Source organism: Pelophylax lessonae (genome assembly GCF_965119305.1).
Source record: "Pelophylax lessonae genome assembly, chromosome: 11".
NCBI lineage: Eukaryota > Metazoa > Chordata > Amphibia > Anura > Ranidae > Pelophylax > Pelophylax lessonae.
The window spans coordinates 84,485,551-84,505,719 of NC_138778.1; the positions used below are offsets into that span (position 1 = coordinate 84,485,551).

Consider the following 20,169-nt stretch of genomic DNA (forward strand, 5'->3'; position numbering starts at 1 on the left):
GACATACTCTCACCCCACATGTTAACGGCATTTTCTGCAGCCGTTTCCACCAGCACATTCCCACAAGAGATGCTCCAGGCCAACATCACCACCCTCCCCAAACCTGGCAAACCCCCTACAACTCCTGCAAACTTTAGGCCCATTTCCCTACTGAACAATGATGTTAAGCTGTACGCTAAACTCATTGCAAACCGCCTGGCACGAATTCTACCCTCACTGCTGGGAGGGGATCAGATGGGGTTCGTCCGAGGCAGACAGGCGCCTGACGCGGCCAGAAGAGTGATCGACTTGATGCACCATGCCGAGACAGCCAAAACGCCTTCTCTGCTTCTCTCCGTAGATGCAGAGAAGGCGTTGGACCGCATACATTGGGGATACATGGAGATGGTCCTACGTAAGTTTGGTTTTTCAGGGCCAATTCTAACGGCCATATTGGCCCTTTACTCCTCTCCCTCAGCCCGGGTCCTCTCCCCTGGCATGCTTTCCAAATCCTACGTTATCACCAATGGCACGCGTCAGGGATGCCCGTTATCACCCCTCATCTTTAACTTACTGATAGAGCCACTAGCGGAACTGCTCTGCACTACCCCATTGGTTTCGGGCTTCAAATTTGGACTTTCCAAACACGTCATCACACTGTTTGCAGATGACGTCATCCTTAGTTTGACGAATCCTGTAGTATCCCTCCCAGCAGCTCATCAGATTCTCCAGGATTTCAGTAACATTTCTTTCTACAAAGTAATTTTTAGTAAGTCAATGATACTAGGCATGAATGTACATGAACATACCCGTAAGCATCTACAGATACAACTTCCATACACGTGGACCTCTAAATCATTACGATATTTAGGGATTCAGCTAGCGAAGCCAAGTCCTCCTGGGCTGGACGCATTGCAGCCTTTAAGATGGTCTGTCTACCGAAAATTCTATACATCTTCCGTACCCTCCCCATACATGTCACCCACGCCTATCTTGCCTCCCTATCTAAAATCCTGCACACGTTCATATGGCAAAGGAAAAGAGCTAGATGCACATACTCGCATATGGTGCGCCACAAACGGGTAGGAGGTCTGGGATTACCAGATATCACAGATTACTACCATGCGACGAGACTAGCCCCCCTTCAACACTGGTTCTCCACCCCCTACCACCTTCCCTGGCTCCCGATAGAAGCGGCGTTGTCCCATTCGTCGGACCTTAGCCTAATCCTACTTGCAGATACATGGAAACATTTAGACTTGAAAACTTTGCCCATCACATCCCAGGTGTCGCTGAGATCTTGGCGCCTCCTCATCTCGCAGAAATCCACCCATTCACCCGTTACGTCGGTCCCTATACCTTTGGCTGTCCTTAACGTCCTATTGCCTTATACAGTAACCACCATGTTCACAGCTGCTGGTATTCTAGAGGTTTCACAGCTTTGTCAACATGGCTCCCCAAAATCCTTTACTAGTCTCCAACAAGAGTTCTGGCTTTCTCCTAAAGCCATGTTCTCATACAATACCATTTCCAGTTTTCTGCGTAAATACCCCTTATCCAAGTTAAATGTCCCGACCTCCCTGTGGAACTTTCTCACTGATGTCACATCCCCAGTGAAGGGTATCTCACTTTTTTATAATTTCTTGGGACATAAGACTATATTCCAGAAAACCTCGCACATGATCAAGTGGGAGGGAGAACTTCAAACACCATACTCTGACTTACAGTGGAAGGTAGCGATTCAAACTTCCTTTACCGCATCGCGGTGTGTGAATCACTGGGAACAAATGCAGAAGCTCCTGACTAGGTGGTATCTTACACCATATCGCCTATCCAAAATCTTCAATACTCAAAGCCCACTCTGTTGGCTCAATTGTGATCAGATAGGTACAATATATCATGTCTTCTGGTAATGCAAAAGCCTGACCAGCTTTTGGAGAAGGGTGTTTGACCTTCTTTCCGACACTACAGGTATACCCACCAAACCCAATATTGCCATGGCCCTTCTTAACTTGGGATTGAATAACATCCCCCAGGATATGAGAACGGTCTGCTTTCATATACTGGTTGCAGCCAGGACTCTTATTGCAAAACACTGGAAACAAACAACCATTCTGTCCCACCTTGAAGTGGTTAAGATTTTCCATGGAGAAGGCCCATGCCTACTCCGTTTTTCGTGGACCCAAACTCCACTCCGCTTGGCAAGTTTGGACAAACAGAAAATACTATGTCCCATTACCTTGACTCTAGTCAGGGTATACCTGACATACAAGCTGGAATAACCGGAATGACACAATTCCTTTTGACACATGTTTACTTTTGAGATGTTATGTTTACCATTGTGATTGAGTTCTGAAGACTCGCTCCTTGTATGTTCTGTTTTGACTCACCTTGAACATTTCTTGTCATGTTGTTGTAATGCTTTGAAATCAATAAAAATCTATTGTAAGTAAATACGGCAGCCTGTTGCCAATTGCTGCAATTAGCCTGTTGCCAATTGCTACAATTAGCCTGCACTAGGTTAACCCTTTGGATGACAGACAGCACATCAGTGTGCTCAGGGAGCGTTCCTAACAGAATCCCAGTTTTGCAGTTTTGCTCGCATCTTGGTCTGGTTCCCGTGTTCGCCCCGGGGGGGGGGTTTCCCTTACCTTGTGGTCCAGGATCCTTACCATCAAGCAGCTGACCATATGCCAAGCAGGTGTGATATCTCTGATTACATTGTTCCTCATGTCCAATTGATACATATGATTAACAGTGTTATATACATATTAATCTCTGAGATATATGAACACTATGTCACCTTTGTAGACTGATGGTGTATATATGATTACATATTTGTCTTTTCTCTATTCTAGTGTTCTTATTTGAATTTTGTATAGAAAAACCCCCCAAATACCCCTGAGGAAGCGGCTATTGCCGTGAAACATGTCGGGTTAATAATTTGTGGGCAACATCGCTTTCTGCACAGACACCACTTCTGGATGGTAAAGGGTATATAGTGACTACTACTAACCCCTGTGTAGGATCCAACATCTCTATCTGTATTCAATATATGAGAACATGGTCTACAACTGCAATTGTTTTTAAAAGCAATATGTTTGTATTGGTCTTGTATCCTGTGAATACAGTATACATTTTATATTTTCATTTTTTGTCCTTAATAAAAACTTTTTGATAATTTTATATTTATCTTTCTGAATCTATCTGTTATATACCAGCACCCCTTTATAAAGTCCCCTGCTTTATGTGCCCTATCCTCCTTCCCTTTAAGAATTAGGAGATAGGAGGACCTTAATTATGAAGAGCGTTTACAATTACTTGATTTATTCTCCCCGGAGAAGAGACGCCTGGGAGGGGACATGATGGCAATTTACAAATACCTCAATGGTGATCTCAGCATAGGAAAAAAAAAAAGATTTAGTCGCAAGGATTGAATGAGGACGCAAGGACATACAATGCGATTAGAGGAGAAGCGTTTTAACCTCAGGCAACGCAGGGGGTTCTTTAATGTTAGGGCAACAAGACAGTGGAATTCTTTACCAAAAGAGGTAGTTGCTGCGGGAAGTATGGCTACTTTCAAAAGACTCTTGGACATACATCTCAAGGATCAGAACATTAAGGGGTATGATTACGGCCACACACACCTACACAGGTTGAACTGGATGGACTATTGTCTTTATTCAACCTCAACTACAATGTAACTATAGTTAAGGCCTATTCATTCAAGGGTCAGGTTCCTCCTTTCCCTGCGAGGGCACATTCTACTGGAGCCGTGAGTGCCTCTTGGGCTTTTTGCTATCAGGCGTCTGTGGCTCAGATGTGTAAAGCGGTGACCTGGTCGTCTGTGCATGGGATTTTGACCTTTCTTCAAAAAGGGGTTGAACAGCCGTTGGCTTTGGGCACTATCAAAGACCAAGTGTTGGCTTTGGCTGGGTTTTTCCAACATCCTTTAGCTACGCATGCCTTGATTCGCACTTTTATACAAGGCGTTGGCCATATGGCTCCTCCGAGGCGATCCCTGTTACCTGTGATCTGAATTTGGTATTGTCTGTTCTTCAAAAAACTCCTTTTGAGAACTTTAGGGGATTCCTCTGCTTACACTGTCGCAGAAGGTTGCCTTTTTTGTTACTTCTGCCCGCAGAGTATCTGAATTGACGGCGCAGTCCTGCCGTTATCTGCCACCTTATCTGGTGGTCCACAAAGATAAAGTGGTACTTCAACGTAATCAGTCGTTTCTTCCTACGGTGGTTTCTGATTTCCATCTAAATGAAGACATTGTGCTGCCTTCACTCTGGCCCAAGCATTCCATGGAAATTGCCTTGCATTCTTTAAATGTGGTTTGGGCGATCAGGGTTTACCTGGGGGCCACTGAGTCTTTTAGAAAATCAGATGCTCCTTTTGTCTTTACTGAGGGACCTCGTAAAGGATTGGCTGTGTCTTCTGCTACCATTTCCAGATGGATCAGGCAGACGGGGGTTTCCGGCTTATTCGCTGAAGTGTCAGGTTCCTCCTTTCCCAGTTAAGGCGCATTCCACTAGCGCGATGAGTGCCTCTTGGGCTTTTTGCCATCAGGCATTAGGGGCATTTGGTCATCTGTGCACACATTCACAAAATTCTACAGTAGATGTGTTGGCATCCTCAGAAGCTTCTTTTGGCCGCAAGGTTTTGCAGGCTGCTGTTTAACCACTTGCCGACCGCCGCGGTCAGCCCCTCACAGGCAAAGTGACGTATGGGTACGTCACTAGCCTGTGAGGCTCTGGGGAGCGAGCGCGCGCCGTCAGAGGCGCACTCCCGCTCGGTCACGGACCCCCCCGTGCGTGCACTCGCGATCGTCCGTTAGAGCGGGAGAAAGGCAGGCGGCTGATGTAAACAAGCCGCCTGTCATTCTTCCCTGTGTAAGAACAGTGATCATATGGTTCTACTATGTAGGACCGTTGATCACTGTTCCTACACCTCAAGCCACAGCCAATCACAGTTAGAATCACGCCCCTAGGGACACACACAACCCCTCCCTCTCAAATAAAGTTAACCTCTTCACTGCCAGTGTCATTTAGTAGTAAATTATAATAACAATTTTATTGTATGATTACACATATATAGAGCAGGTATAAATTGAATAAAAGTACAGTAGATATGAGCTGAAGTACATACATTAAGATTGCACAATGAAACAAACAAAATTGGACAAAATAACTGTATGACAGTAACCCATAGTATTGATAGTAATCTGCATCAAGAAAGCTCGACGCGTTTCTGTAGATTGTGTTCCACTTCATCAGGAGCATGTGATGCAAATCTGCAAAGAATAATTGTATAATAGTATGTTGCAATAAAAATGAAAAAATACAGTATAAAAATAAAAATAGAATTCTGCCCAGATCTACTCACAGGGCAGCTCAAATCTCGTTGGCAGTCTCCGGCATCGTGCACCCATGTGATTCTCAAAGATTTGAGCTGCCCTTTGAGTAGATCTGGGCAGAATTCTATTTTAATTTTTATGTCATACTGTATTTTTTCATTTTTATTGCAACATACTATTATACAATTATTCTTTGCAGATTTGCATCACATGCTCCTACTATCCTACCTACTATCAATACTATGGGTTACTGTCATACAGTTATTTTGTCCAATTTTGGTTGTTTCATTGTGCAATCTTAATGTATGTACTTCAGCTCATATCTACTGTACTTTTATTCAATTTATACCTGCCCTATATATGTGTAATCATACAATAAAATTGTTATTATAATTTACTACTATGGCCGAGTCACACGCCTCATTTAAAGTCTCAAACCCCCTTATGCATACTGAACCGGGATGGAGGTGATTTCTCACCTCATTTAAAGTCCCAAACTCTCTTTATTGCTAGGTGATCAAATACCACCAAAAGAAAGCTCTGTTTGTGGGAAAAAAAGGACGTCAAATTAGTTTAGGTACAGCGTCGCACGACCGTGCAATCGTCTGTTAAAGTCACGCAGTGCCGAATCGCAAAATACCCTCTGGTCAGGAAGGGGGTAAAATCTTCCGGGGTTTAAGTGGTTAAAAGACAAAATATTCTCTTTGAGGGTGTATGTTGTTTCTAGGTGAGCTCCAGTTGTTCCTGGTTGAGCTCCAGTTGTTCCTGGTTGAGCTCCATGTTACCTGGTTGGCTATGTTTATCGTTGGGAAATTAGGTTCTTCTTTGCATTGTTTTTTCCCATCCCTCATGCGAATACTGCATTGGGACATCCCAATGGCCAAGTAGATATGAAGCTGCGTCTGTCAATGAACGATAGAGAAAACTGGATTTTTTAACTTTCCCTTAAAATCATTTTTTTTAAGTTCAATGACAGACGCAGCACCCGCTCTCTACTTTTGAGTGGAATGGAGTTGTTGTCTTGCTTGTAACGAAACTGAAGGCTGTAGCAGAGTGTGTGGGGTTATTCCTGCAGGGACAGCCCCATAGGCATGGTGAAAGCTTTTTGCTGCCTAGTGTCCTACTACTGTAGGGGGCAGCATAACCAGTGGTCAAGAAGATATGAAGCTGCGTCTGCCAATGAACTCCAGAGAAAAGGATTTTATGGTAAGTTAAAAAATCCAGTTTCTCAATCATCCCATCGACAGACGCAGCCTGATCTTTATCAGCTGAATGGGTTATGTTGCCTCCTGCAGGAGTAGTCTAGGCAGTACAAAATTTTACATGTACACGCCCACAGGGCTGTCCCCGCAGGCATAACCCACCCACACTCAGCTCAGCAAACCAGTTTGTTTCTGCTTAGAGAAGGAGTAGGACCTAGGTTTCCTGCTGGGACTCCGGTCTCAGTTTTTATATTATTTTCAGAAAATGTTATTTTATTTCTCTTTACTCACTAGCTAGCTAGTGTCAGGGGGATTCTCCTGGTGATCTACAAGCAATGCCAGCTGGGACTTCGCAATGGATAATCTAGATCCTTATGGTCCCCCCAGCCTGGCTTATGAGCGTGAGTAAGTTATAGTCCTGCACTAGGCCTCCCCACAATGGTGCCTCTTTCCGGATGGGGAGGAGCCTGCAAGCGGATGCCTAGCCGGAACGCGACGATGTTGTGAATCCTGTAGGCCTCATTGTGTTGGTCCCTGGGCGCATGGTTCGCCGTGGGCGCCTCCATCTTAAGTGTGGGCAATGTATAGTTTTTCCCATTGACTTGTATGGGGCAGCCATTTGCCCTGAGCTTCCTATTGTTATGTATTGGCAACCATTTTTGTGTGGTCCTCTGTACTGCACTAAGCAGCATGACCTTTTACATCCAGGCGTGATCACTTCCTGTGCTTCTGCTTCCTGCTGTTGTCTGAGGTAATTTCCTGTCTCTCTTCTACATGTGCTGAGGACGATCAGGAGGGTTTTCTCTGGTGGTGGTACAGTACTGGGGTCTTTGCAAGCATATCCCTGCACACTCTGCTGTTAGTGTATTTTAAAGGGGGACTCTGCAGTCGCTTTTAAAGTGACAGTACTTCGTTTTTTGGTAACTTTAATTATGGAGTCCTCAGACCCTCTCTGCGCGATTCCTGGACAGTCTGGATCGTAGTCGCTGGCCGCAATTTCAGCCGCTCTGGAAAGCCTAGCAACCAAAGTTTACTTTGTCTTGAAAAAGGTTAATAGCCGGAAATGGCCGCTGGCTTCTTCATGTTTGGTGGTGTCCTCTGATTCAGAGGCTGATGTGGTTGCCCCGGGCGCCCCTCTACCTGAACTCGACCTGTCTTCTTCAGCTGCAGAGCGGAAACGCGCTTTGGAAGCCCTGATTATTTTAGTGCAGGAAACTTTACAATTAGCTGATGAGCCCACACTGGCAGGAACGCGGGTGGCTTTTGGCTCCCGCAAGGCTCACAAGTCTGGTAAACTTTTCCCTTGTCCCGAAACCTTTCATGATATTGTGAATGACCAATGGCAGCGCGTTAAGCACATGCTAGTGGGGCCAAAACGCTTTAAACGCCAGTATCCTTTTGCTGATACGGTTTCCAACCGTTGGACGGTGCCACCTAAAGTGGACCACCCTGTTTCCAAATTGAAATCTACCATTGTGCCTGTGAAGATTCTCCGGTTTTTACAGATCCGGTGGACTGGCGGGTGGAATCCCTTTCCCGCCATCTTCACGTTTTGGTGGGTTCCATTTTGAAACAGGTCTTTGTGTCTGTTTTGGTTTCACAGACTGTTTCAGAATGGATTAGGGCCCTGAAGGGGTTCTTGGACCCTGAAATAGTTCCTCTGGAAAAGCTGGTATTTTTGGACCAGGTGGCCCAGGCCCTGGTGTTCATGTGTGATGCGTCCCTGGATGTGGCTCCCCTGGTGGCCAGAGTTTTGGCTGTGGGGATTGCCTTACTCGCATGGTTTGGCTGTAGAGCTGGTCGGCTGACCAAGCTTCCAAAAGAGCCCTGACAGATCTCTCTTTTCTGGGAGGATGTTTGTTTGGTGACTCCTTGTATGAGTTGATCAAAGGTCTGATGGGCGGGAAGAGTACTCTTCTTCCTCAATCCTCCAAAGGTAAAACACACCGTACTAAGCGGGGTCCTTCCTTTACTGCTCACAGACTTATTTTTCATGCCTTCAGGGTGCAAGAAAAGGGTAAGCTTCTGGAGGGGCTAAAAAGCATTGGAGCAAGCCCAAAGTCAGTCCGGTGCTGCAGACAAGTCCTCTTCAGCATGAAGGGGTGCCCTCATCTGTCTCAGGGGTGGGGGGAAATCTGCGCTTCTTTCAGGAACCCTGGAATTCCTTCATTCAGGACAATTAGGTTCGCAAGCTGATTTGTTCCGGGGACAAGATAGAATTTTGGTCCCGGCCACGGGACAGGTTTTTTCAGTTAAATCTTCACCTGTCTCCATGCAGGATCTCCTGGCTCAAGGGGTGATTGTGCCGGTTCCGCCATAAGAACGCTCTCGGGGTTTCTTTTCAAACCTGTTCACAGTACCCAGAAAGGAGGGCAAGGTGCGTCCCATCCTGGATCTCAAGGCTATGAACTGCTTTGTGAGGGTGCAGAAGTTTCGAATGGAGTCAGACCCGTACGGATGGCGTCAGAGCAGTATTCTGGAAATTGATCGTCCACCCGAACTCCTGAAGGGTCAGTAGTGGCATCATTGAACCAGGGGGATTTTATGGCCTCCATCGATATCAAGGATGCGTATCTCCACGTCCCCATATTCGAGGGACATCAAAGATTTCTCTGCTTTGTGATGGCAGAGGAGCATTATCAAGGTCCTGGCCCCTGTGCTGGGCTGGGGAAACTTTGTGCCCACCAGGGGACTGAGGAGTAGGGCAGCAGAGGAGTCCTCCCTGCCGATTAATATTCTGGAGCTGAGGGCGATCAGGCTTTGCCTGCTCCATTGGATGAGTCAGCTTCACGGCTCTCTGGTTCGAATACAGTCGGACGATGCCAAGGCTGTGACTTACATCAATCATCAAGGGGGCACCAAGAGTGCCCTGGTGGCCAAGGAGGTGGCCGAGATTCTGGTTTGGGCGGAAGCCAATGTTCCAGCTCTTTCCACAGTCCACATTCCGGGTGTGGAGAATCGGCAAGCGGATTACCTGAGTCATCAGCTGTTGGATCAAGGGAAATGATCCCTTCATCCGGAAGGGTTTCATCTCGTGTGTGCCCGGTGAGTGACTCTGGAGGTGGATCTGTTTGCGTCTTGCCTCAACAGGAAAGTTCAATGGTTTGTGTGTGGCCAGGTCTCGGGATCCTCTGGCCGACACCTCAGACGCTCTGGTGGCTCCTTGGAGCCAATATCGCCTGATTTATGCCTTCCCTCCGCTCGTACTCCTGCCGAGGTTTCTTCGCCAGGTGGCGGTAGAAGGCATTTCAGTCGTTCTGGTGGCACCAGACTGGCCTCAGCGGTCTTGGTACGCAGAACTGGTAAAACTGGTCGCGGATCCTCCATGGCGACTTCCTCTATGGGAAGATCTGCTGTCTCAAGGACCGATCTTCCATCCTGCTTTACAGTTGCTGGCTTTAACCGCCTGGCTGTTGAAAGCAAGGTGTAGAGGGATAGAGGTCTATGTGACTCAGTGATTCCTACCCTTTTGAAGGCCAGGAAAAGGACATCTAGGTAGATCTATCATCGTACAAGGAAATTGTACATTTTATGGTGTGAATCGCTGCAGCTGCATCTTCGCTTGTTTTCTACAGGTAGAGTTTTGGCCTTTTTACAAAAAGGGATTGAGCAGCACTTGGCGTTTGGCACTATCAAGGGTCAGGTGTCTGCCTTGGCCATTTATTCCAACCTCCGTTGGCTACTAATAGCTTGATTCACACTTTTATTAATGCACCCCTCACTACTAGGGGCTATTGAGACATTTGTAACTACTCCCAGGGGCTGGGACCGAGCTTTAGGCTGCAGGTGGGGGGGGGGGGTGCGCCGCCGGCGACAGAGGAATGATCATACGGGTCAGAGTTTCTACCTGTCACTCTGGGGCCCACCCTCCAATTGATCCCATCTAGGAGGCTGGGGGGTCCCCATGAGGGTCCTCTGTAGTTCCGCAGGCCGCGCTGGGCCTCCATTTTCTTGTAGCCCATGTGCTCTGCATGATTCGGTGGCCATATTGGTACACCCGGCGCCATTTTGCGGTGGATTTCTAATAGGAAACACTGATGGGAGTTTCTGGAGGCGTTTTTCTGGGTGGAGCCCCTCCCTATACTCTGGTGGTGACCCTCAGATCTTTCTGGATCGAGATCGCTGCTGACACGTGCTGTGCAAACGCTTTGGGCCTCCTGGCGCATCTTTGGTGTAGGGTGGTGAGTCTGGGGGGTCTCTCTCTCTGCTGGGAGTCTTCAGTGCGCTCTGCCTGACCTTGGGGGCGCTGTATCGCGGTGGGACATTTTGGGGGGAAAAAATAGCCTCTTTTTTTTTTCAACTTTTTGCTGACTGGTTCCCCTGGTGCAACATAGACCCTGCAGAACATGTGTCCCCACCTTACCCCCTCAAGGAGGCCGCAGGGCCCTCCGGATCCCAGCTGTCAATAGATGCACTGTCGGTGGTCCTGGATTTGTTTGTGTCCTATGTGGAGGTGGCCTTTGAAGGGCGAGGTGCCATAAAAAAACACCCTCCGCCTACCCCTTCCTCATCTGATGTCTCCGATTCTGAGTCTGACTCAGCCACCGCAGACGCGGGTCTCCTTGCCGGGTCTACTACCTCGCGCCCTATCTCCTCTAACAGTGAAGAAGACATTTCTACCTCCGCCACCGCACAAGAAAAGGCGCTGGTGGGCGCACTGGTTGTATCTGTGCATGAGACCCTAAAAATGGAGGATGCAACTGCGACTGAGGCGCTGGTTATGTTTGGCACTCACAAGCCATCCAGAGCGGCAAAGGTTTTCCCACTTCCCGCGTATATTGACAACATGCTAGAAAAGAATGGTACTGCCCTGGGGTGCCTAAGCGGATTGCTAGACGCTACCCTTTTGAGGAGTTTCTTTTTAAGAAGTGGACTGTACAACCTACGGTAGACCCTCCGGTCTCAAGACTGAATAAAGCTGCCATGATCCCAGTGGAGGATTCCCCGTCCTTGAAGGATCCGGCAGATAGAAAGGCGGAGTCTGTGGCCCCTAATATGTACTCCCTGGCGGGGTGTGCACTAAGACCGGTGTTGCCCTTGTCTCGCAAACTTTGACTGAATGGGCTAAGTTACTACGCCGTGACCTGGAGGGAAACACCTTCCTCCTGCTTTTTCTGAGCTGTTGGACCAGCTGGTGCAGGGACTTCGATTTGTTTGCGATGCCGCGCTGAATACTGCTCCCATATTGGGCCGACTGTCTGTTTCGGCAGTTGTCCTCCGGTGTATACTTTAGCTAAACTAATGGTCTGCGGATCAGACCTCAAAGAAGGCCTTGACTGATCTACTTTTTCAAGGAGATTCTGTTTGGGGCTACCCTGGATGACATTATCAAAGGTCTTACAGGGGGTAAGTGTACCATTCTCCCACAGGCTAACAAGGGGAATTACCCTTGTCGCAGGCGGGGTCCCTCCTTTTCAGCACGCACACAAGAAGTTTTTTCATCCCTCAGGGTCAGTCGATAAGGCAAAGCCCTTCAAGACTCCCTCGGCTGGTCTGGCAAACAAAAATAGTTTCTCCAGACCGGAGGACAAGACCGATTCGGCTTGAAGGTGCGCCCTCACCCGTATCTGTGGTGGGGGGACGTCTTTGCCGGTTCCTGGACCTGTGGCTATCCCGGATACAAGACAAATGGGTTCAAAAGGTTATACTGTCCAGTTGCAAGATCGAGTTTTGGTCCCGCCAGTAAGGTTTTTTCCCTTCCATTGTGAGACTGTCCCTGGATCGCTTACTGGCGCTCTCTGGGGCAGTACAGGACCTGATACAACAGGGAGTAATAGTTCCAGTTCCGTGTGCGGAACGTTTTCAGGGCTTTTATGCAAACCTGTTTACGGTCCCCAGGAAGGAAGGCAAGGTGCATCCAATCCTGGACCTGAAGGCACTGAATTGCTTTGTGTGAGTTCAAAAGTTCAAGATGGAATCTGTTCGCATAGTGGTGGCTTCCCTACATCAGGGGGATTTCCTGGCCTCCATAGACATCAAAGATGCCTACCTTCACATTCCAATATGTGCAGGACACCAACTGTTTCTCCGTTTTGCCGTGGAAAAGCATCACTATCAGTTTGTGGCGTTACCCTTTGGTCTAGCCTCGCCTCTTTGGGTCTTCACAAAGGTGATGTTACGACAGAGGGGGATATCGGTCCTTGGTTACCTGGATGATCTGCTTGTCCGTGCAGAGTCTCCCACTGTGCTGGTGACAAATTGAGATCACCATGAGAACTCTGGAGGAATTACAGTGGATTCTGAACCTTCAGAAGTCATCCCTGGTCCCTTCCATGAGACTGGACTATCTGGGCCTGACTTTGGACTCGTCCTCAGCCAGGGTGTTTCTTCCTCCGGAAAAACTCCAGACTGCGGTTCAGCTGTTGCTGTCCAGCAAATGGTCGTCCCTTTGGACCTGTATGAGAGTTCTGGGACTGATGGTGTCATCCTTCGAGGCGGTCCCCTTCGCTCAATTCCACAGGAGGATCCTCCAGAAGGAAATCCTTCTCAAATGGAACAAGAATCCAAATTCCCTGGACAATCAGATCCAGCTAAGCTAGGCAACCAGGGAGTCCTTGATATGGTGGCTTCGGTCCCCGATGCTCGAGCAAGGGAAATCCTTCCTCCCTATATATTAGGCGATTGTCACCACGGATGCCAGTCTGTCCGGGTGGGAAAGGGTTCTCGGCAGGTTGTCTGCTCAAGGAGTCTGGTCCCTGGAAGAATCCAGGTTACCGATCAATGTTCTGGAGCTGAAAGGAATCAGGCTTTGCCTTAGTTCACTGGACTGAACACCTGCAGAGTTGTCCAGTGTGCATTCAATCGGACAATGCCACGGCCGTGGCTTATGTCAATCACCAAGGGGGGCACCAAAAGTATCCTTGCGGCCTTGGAAGTGGCAGCCATCCTTTGATGGGCGGACCACTTTGTTCCAGCTCTCTCCGCTGTTCACATTCCAGGAGTGGAAAATTGGTAGGCGGATTACCTCAGTCGAAAGGCCTTAGATGCAGGGGAATGGTCTCTCCATGCAGAGGTGTTCCAGCAGTTGTGTCTTCGTTGGGGCTCTCCAGATGTAGATCTGATGATGTCTCCGATCAACAGAAAAGTGCAGAAGTTTTTGGCCCGCTCTTGGGACCCTCTGGCAGACGCGCTGGTGGCCCCGTGGGGTCAGTATCAGCTGATGTATGCCTTTCCTCCTCTCAAGTTGCTGCCAAGACTTCTTCGCAGGATCAAGGCGGAAGGGATTTCGGTCATCCTTGTGGCTCCGGACTGGCCTCGCCGATCTTGGTACGCCGACATGGTCAGACTAGTTGCAGACGCTCCTTGGGGACTTCCTCTCAGGGAGGATCTACTGTCTTAAGGGCCATTCTTCCATCCTGCTTTACAGTCGCTGGCTTTGACTGTTGAAAGCCAGGGGCTGAAGGACAGGGGATTGTCTGCTTCAGTGATTCCCACTCTGCTTAAAGCGAGAAAAGCAGCTTCTAGGAAGATCTACCATCGTACCTGGAAGTCTTATATTGCGTGGTGTGAGTCTCTTGGTTCCCCCTCCCTCCTACTCGGTGTCTCAGTTCTTGACTTTCCTTCAACGGGGAGTTGATTAAAAATTGGCCTTGAGTACTATCAAGAGTCAGGTTTCGGCCTTGGCAATTTTCTTCCAAAGGACGTTAGCCACCCATTCCCTGGCGCATAACTTTATGCAGGGGGTGCGACACGTGGCACCTCTGGTGCGACCTCCAATGCCACCTTGGAACCTTAATTTGTTGCTGGAGGAGAAGGAGAAACATTTTGGGACTTTATATGAGACATATAGAAGAGAAGTCTCCATCCCTGAATCAATATGAAAACAAGGGAAAAAAAAAATTGGGACTTTAATTGAGGCAAGATGGCGTCTGCAAAACTGGTCATGGTTTAAAACCGTATGTTTATTAAATAGTAACAGGTACGAAACATATACCGATGGTAACATCCATATGCAATACAGTAGACAATCAATGTTAAATAGTACAATGTATAGAAATAGGGATACATAGTGAGAGCTATTGAGTAATAACAGAGACATAACCTATTCCAATGTTGAAATCTAATGCTGTTTATACAAGCATATCATAAAGCTTAAAAGTGTGCCATCGTAGTAAAAATGGTATGGTATATTAAAATTCAGATGCATCATAAGTCCCTACGCGTTTCATGATACTCATCACTTCTTCGGGGGGCGAATGCATCGTGGATCTAAGATAAAACATGTTAGAGTAACTTATAGGTCCACACACTGGGGGGAGGGGGGTAACGGGGTAACTAGGGAGGGAACAAATCATCCTACCCTATAAAGTACTTACATAGCCACTGTATATGAGACGGTAACCCGTCACATAGAGAGGGACGCCCATATAGTCTGCAACGGGAGCTGTAGTATAGGGACTAAGGATATGAGCCAAGAGCGCATTCAGGCACCTCCAAAAAGAAAAAGGAAGAGATAAGTAAATAACGATGGTGAGGGATGGGTCCCATCAATAGGACTAATAATAAATGGGTGACAGAGAGGTAGTAATTAATTATAATAGCTCATACAATCATATAGTACAGTTAATGAAGGGACCCCATATCCAAGAGAAAGTGGTAAGAAGGATAAAAGAACAAATGTATATGGAATGGGAAGTGTGAAGGGATATAGTAGAAATAATTGAGGAAAAAGGTCCAAGGTGAAAGTGAATTCAAGGATAGGAACAGGCAATATAGGTATAAACCTGTATTGATAACCGCCTCACCGCAAGTGGAAAAAGAAAAAAGTGATAGAAGGTAGACACCAATATGCTGTGCTCAACTAACAAAGATGTCAGAAAAAGAAGGTGGATTACCTCAGCAGGAAACCATAACCCAGCATGTGTACTGTGTGAGATGCCAGAAGGACTGGCTGGTGTAGCATGTAGACCGAATGAGCTCTGGGCAGTCCAAAAGTCCCGCCTAGTGTCACGCAGGCATGACATGGTGGGGGAGGAGCAGCCTCAATTGAGCAGCCCGTGCTGCTCGGAGAGGTCGTGCACCTCCCCTGTGTCAGCCTGTATGGTGGAAACAAACACCGGCAGGAAGACGCCAAAGGCACGGCGTGTGGGCGTGGTGCCGATGCGATCATGGCACATCCACCCCAACCCCCCCAGGTGCACTGCACTGCATGGGCGCCCCCGTCTTGTTTCGGGAGCTGCGATGCGCTTAGGCCCCTTCCCCCCTCGTGTGTGTGTCTCTGTTATTACTCAATGGGCTCTCACTATGTATCCCTATTTCTATACATTGTACTATTTTACCTTGATTGTCTACTGTATTGCTGTGGGTTGTGCACGTGTTATTGCATATGCATGTTACCATATGTTTCGTACCTGTTACTATTTAATAAACATACGGTTTTAAACCATGACAAGTTTTTCAGATGCCATCTTGCCTCAATTAAAGTCCCAATTTTTTTCCCCCTTGTTTTCATATTGATCCAGGGATGGAGACGTCTCTACTATATGTCTCATATAAAGTCCCAAACTTTTCTCCTTCTCCTCTATGTTCATAGTGATGGAGGCATGCATGGTTGTTTTATTATAGAGGACTCCACACCATTATTACTTTTTTACATAATAACGGTAAGGTGCACTGCATGGGCGCCCCCGTCTTGTTTCGGGAGCTGCGATGCGCTTAGGCCCCTTCCCCCCTCGTGTGTATGTCTCTGTTATTACTCAATGGGCTCTCACTATGTATCCCTATTTCTATACATTGTACTATTTTACCTTGATTGTCTACTGTATTGCTGTGGGTTGTGCACGTGTTATTGCATATGCATGTTACCATATGTTTCGTACCTGTTACTATTTAATAAACATACGGTTTTAAACCATGACCAGTTTTTCAGACGCCATCTTGCCTCAATTAAAGTCCCAATTTTTTTCCCCTTGTTTTCATCTTAATTTGGTGCTGTTGGTTCTCCAGAAACTTCCTTTTGAAAATATTTGGGAGATTCCCCTGCTTGCCTTATCCCAGAAGGTGGCCTACTTGGTGGCTATTACTTCCTCGCGCAGGGTGTAGAAACAGGCAGCGTTGTCCTGTCGTTCTTCCTATCTGGTGGTTCACAGGGATGAAAGTGGTACTTCGTCCGGATCCGTCCTTCCTTCCGAAGGTGGTTTCCAATTTTCACTTAAATGAGGACGTTGTGTTACCCTCTGTGTCCTAAGCCAAAACATCCTAAGGAAATTGCACTACATACCTTGTGGTTCGGGCAATCAGGATGTACTTGATAACTACCTAGTCTTTTCGAAAGTCAGATTCACTCTTTGTACTCACGGAAGGCTGCCTGCGTTTGCCGCGACTATTTCCAGATGGATCAGACAGACAGTGGTGCAGGCTTATTCAATTAAGGGTCAGGTTCCACCTTTCCCTGTTAAGGCGCATTCTACTCGTGAGCTTAGTGCTTCCTGGGCTTTTCGCTTTTCGCCATCAGGCATCTGTGCTTCAGGTTTGCAAGGCAGCTACCTGGTCGTCTGTTCACACTTTCACAAAGTTTTACGAGGTGGGTGTGCTGGCATCTGCAGATGGCTCTTTTGGCCGCAAAGTTTTGCAGGCTGCCGTTTAAGGGTCTTTTAGTCTCGCTTGAGGGTGTTAAATGTTTTTCAGGTGGGTCTCATCTTGTTGTTCTGATGAGTCCTATGTTGCCTGGCTGGCTATGGTTTAGCCTTGGGGAATTATTTTTTTGCTGTTCCCACCCTTCATTTTATGGGACATCCCTACTGAAATGAAGATGAGAGACTGCATCCATCAATGAACAATAGAGAAAATTGGATTTTTGTCTTACCGTACAATCCTTTTCGCTGAAATGTATTGACGGACCCAGTACCCGCCCCTCTATTTTGAGTTGGGTCTGTATTCTTTTCTCTGACACTGCTTTGATACAAAACTGACATCCTATTGCAGGGAGAGAGGTTATACCCCAGGGACTGCCCATAGGCATAGCCAGGAAATTTTTCTACCTAGTATCTTACTCCTGTAGGGGGCAGCATACCCCTACTGATATGAAGATCAGAGACTGCGTTAATGAATTTCAGAGAAAAGGATTTTACGGTAAGACAAAAATCCAGTTTTTTTTTTCCAGTAAAAACTATTCTTCAGCTTAAAAATGTATAACTGCAGCAGGGAAATTTTTGCCACTGTGACTAGGAAAATAAAGCAAACCCCTGAACAAACAGTAGAATATAAACACAGAAAAAAAATGCTTACAAGTTTGTTCTGCCAAAGGATTTGTAATTCTTCTTAAACCTGTGTTGTGATTTACACACCTCTAGCAAATTAGATGTGAGAACTTGTGTACTTTCCTGCAGTAATATGTTAATGTGTCTTCTCTCTCTCTCTTTCTCTCTCTCTCTCTGACACCCAGCTGTTTGAAAGAACATGCCGGCAGTATGATAAGCTGCGCAAGAGGGAGGCTTTCTTGGAGCAGTTTCGCAAGGAGGACATGTTCAAGGACAACTTTGATGAGCTGGACAACTCCAGGGAAATCGTCCAGCAGCTGGTAGATGAGTATCACGCTGCCACACGTCCAGATTACATTTCATGGGGTACCCAGGATAAGTGAGTACAGCAACAAGAACACAGAAGCGCTGCAACACTTGGGACAATATATGATGTTACAGAGGATCATTACTAACACAGGATATTCTCTGATCTGGATAAGCTTGCCCTGTCCCTTCAGAAATCAAGGATGTCCAGGCCACATTTGCTGTTAGCTACTCTTAAGGCATTGCAGCATTAGACTTGTCCATGCTGCTAAACAGGTGGCTTCAACTCTTCATGATTTTTGCTGTTTGAGAAGGCTGCTTAATGCTTGTTCACTGAATGAGTCCAGACAAACCTTCTCTTTCCAATGTTTCATGTGTTCACTATTAAATATGGTAGGCTAATCCAAATGGATATTAAAGAACAGTGTTTGCACATACTTAAATAAAATTTGTTTATGTAAAACACAAATGACCATTTGAGTAATTTCCACATATATCATTATAAAAAGATTCACAGAAAATAACTGCACAGTATATAGCCGGTCAATTCTTCATCCAAGTCCTTGCTCAAGAACCAAGCTACGCACCAACAACAGGTGTCTAGGGAACTCTTGAGACCTTATTACCTTCCCAGTTTTGCAGACACAAGGATGTGGGGGTCATACACCACTTCCAATCACGTACAAATCTTTTACCTAAAGGTGGCAGAGACACTCCACCAGTTTCTTTTACATAGTTACATAGTTTGTGAGGTTGAAAAAAGACATCAGTTCATCCAGTTCAACCTATGTGTGCGCGTGTGTTTGTTGTTAACCGTACATTGTATACCCCTGTATGTTGTGGTCTTTAAGGTGCCCATCTAATAGTTTTTTGAAACTATCGATGCTCCCTGCTGATACGACTGCGGAAGAGAATTCCACATCCTTACTGCTCCTACAGTGAAGAACCCCCTACGTATTCTCTCCTCTGTAATAAAATCTAAAAGATCGCACTCATGGTGTAGTATTAAAATATATAGGGTCTTCCGAAGACGTCACAAACTGATGACGAAACGCGTCAAGCTGGAACGCATGTAGCCTCACTTTCAAATGGTATTTTGGACCGCAAACAACAGACAGGAAGCTCCACGCAGCGGACACACGCCTGGACCGGCTTCCTTGTCTGTAGTGAGCAGCTCCAAATTATATTACCCACATTGCTGTACCACCAACGTTTTTGCTTGTTTTTTATACTTTAATAAAAACCCTATATATTTTAATACTACACCATGAGGAGTGCGATATTTTCATCCCAAAACACCCACTGTTAGGAGGACCCCCCCTGGCGTGGACGGACGAGACCCCTGCTGACCACCTACTTATAAGCCTAAGTGACCCATTTACCGTACGGTATTGGGGGTCAACAACGTCCAGTGAGTGTGAAGTTTTTCTGGCGCTCGGCTGGTTTAACGCCATCACAGCACGAGCACTTTTTTGGAAATTTTTTGGACATATTTATAGAAATGGACACGTAGCACTATTTATTTATATTTAATTAATTTATTTTATTTATATGCTTCATTTAATGATATTTTCTAAAAACTACATTTACTGCTTTGATTTTATTGATTTTATAAGCACAGGAAGTTTTGTCTTTACAGCTTGTACAGATATGATTTGATTTTTCAACACATGCATTATATATGCACTTTGTATTTATTTGGGGATACAGTCCATATGATGTATTTTTTATGATGTATGTTATGTGATATAGCATAGATCACTTCAGTAATCACACAGCCTCTTTCTTACTTACACATTTCCCTGCTTATTCATATTCTTATACCCCTGGAGACATGCGCTGTTGGTAATAAATACACTTTATTACCCTCTATCTTATCATATACCACTGTGGGTTGTCTACAGCAGCAGTCCCCCATCTTTCATATATTTTTCACATTTGTTTTGGCGCGAGTGTTCATCTTACCATACAAGGCAAATGGCATGACACACAAATCTAGCAATGACCCAGGCTGTGCTTTCTATTTCCTGTGTCAGATTGTTTTACTTTCTGTTTCACAGAACATGCTGGCAATCTCCTTAGCGACTTGGTAATGTTTTTTGGGGTTCTCCTGTAGGTTTTC

The 20,169-nt window shown here is 46.4% G+C and overlaps 1 protein-coding gene across 2 annotated transcripts in view; it reads left to right on the top strand.

The window, feature by feature from the left end:
- Nucleotides 1-18,698, top strand: part of LOC309566226 (tubulin gamma-1 chain) — a 515,319-nt gene extending 496,621 nt beyond the window's left edge. The window contains exon 10 of one of the 2 annotated variants that reach the window (XM_082271329.1): nt 17,927-18,698. In XM_082271329.1, the coding sequence (XP_082127455.1) occupies nt 17,927-18,124 (198 nt within the window). In that variant the 3' untranslated portion in view covers nt 18,125-18,698. The remainder of the gene's footprint in view (nt 1-17,926) is intronic. The other variant, XM_082271328.1, reaches the window with a different exon arrangement.
- The last annotated feature ends 1,471 nt before the right edge of the window (nt 18,699-20,169 follow it).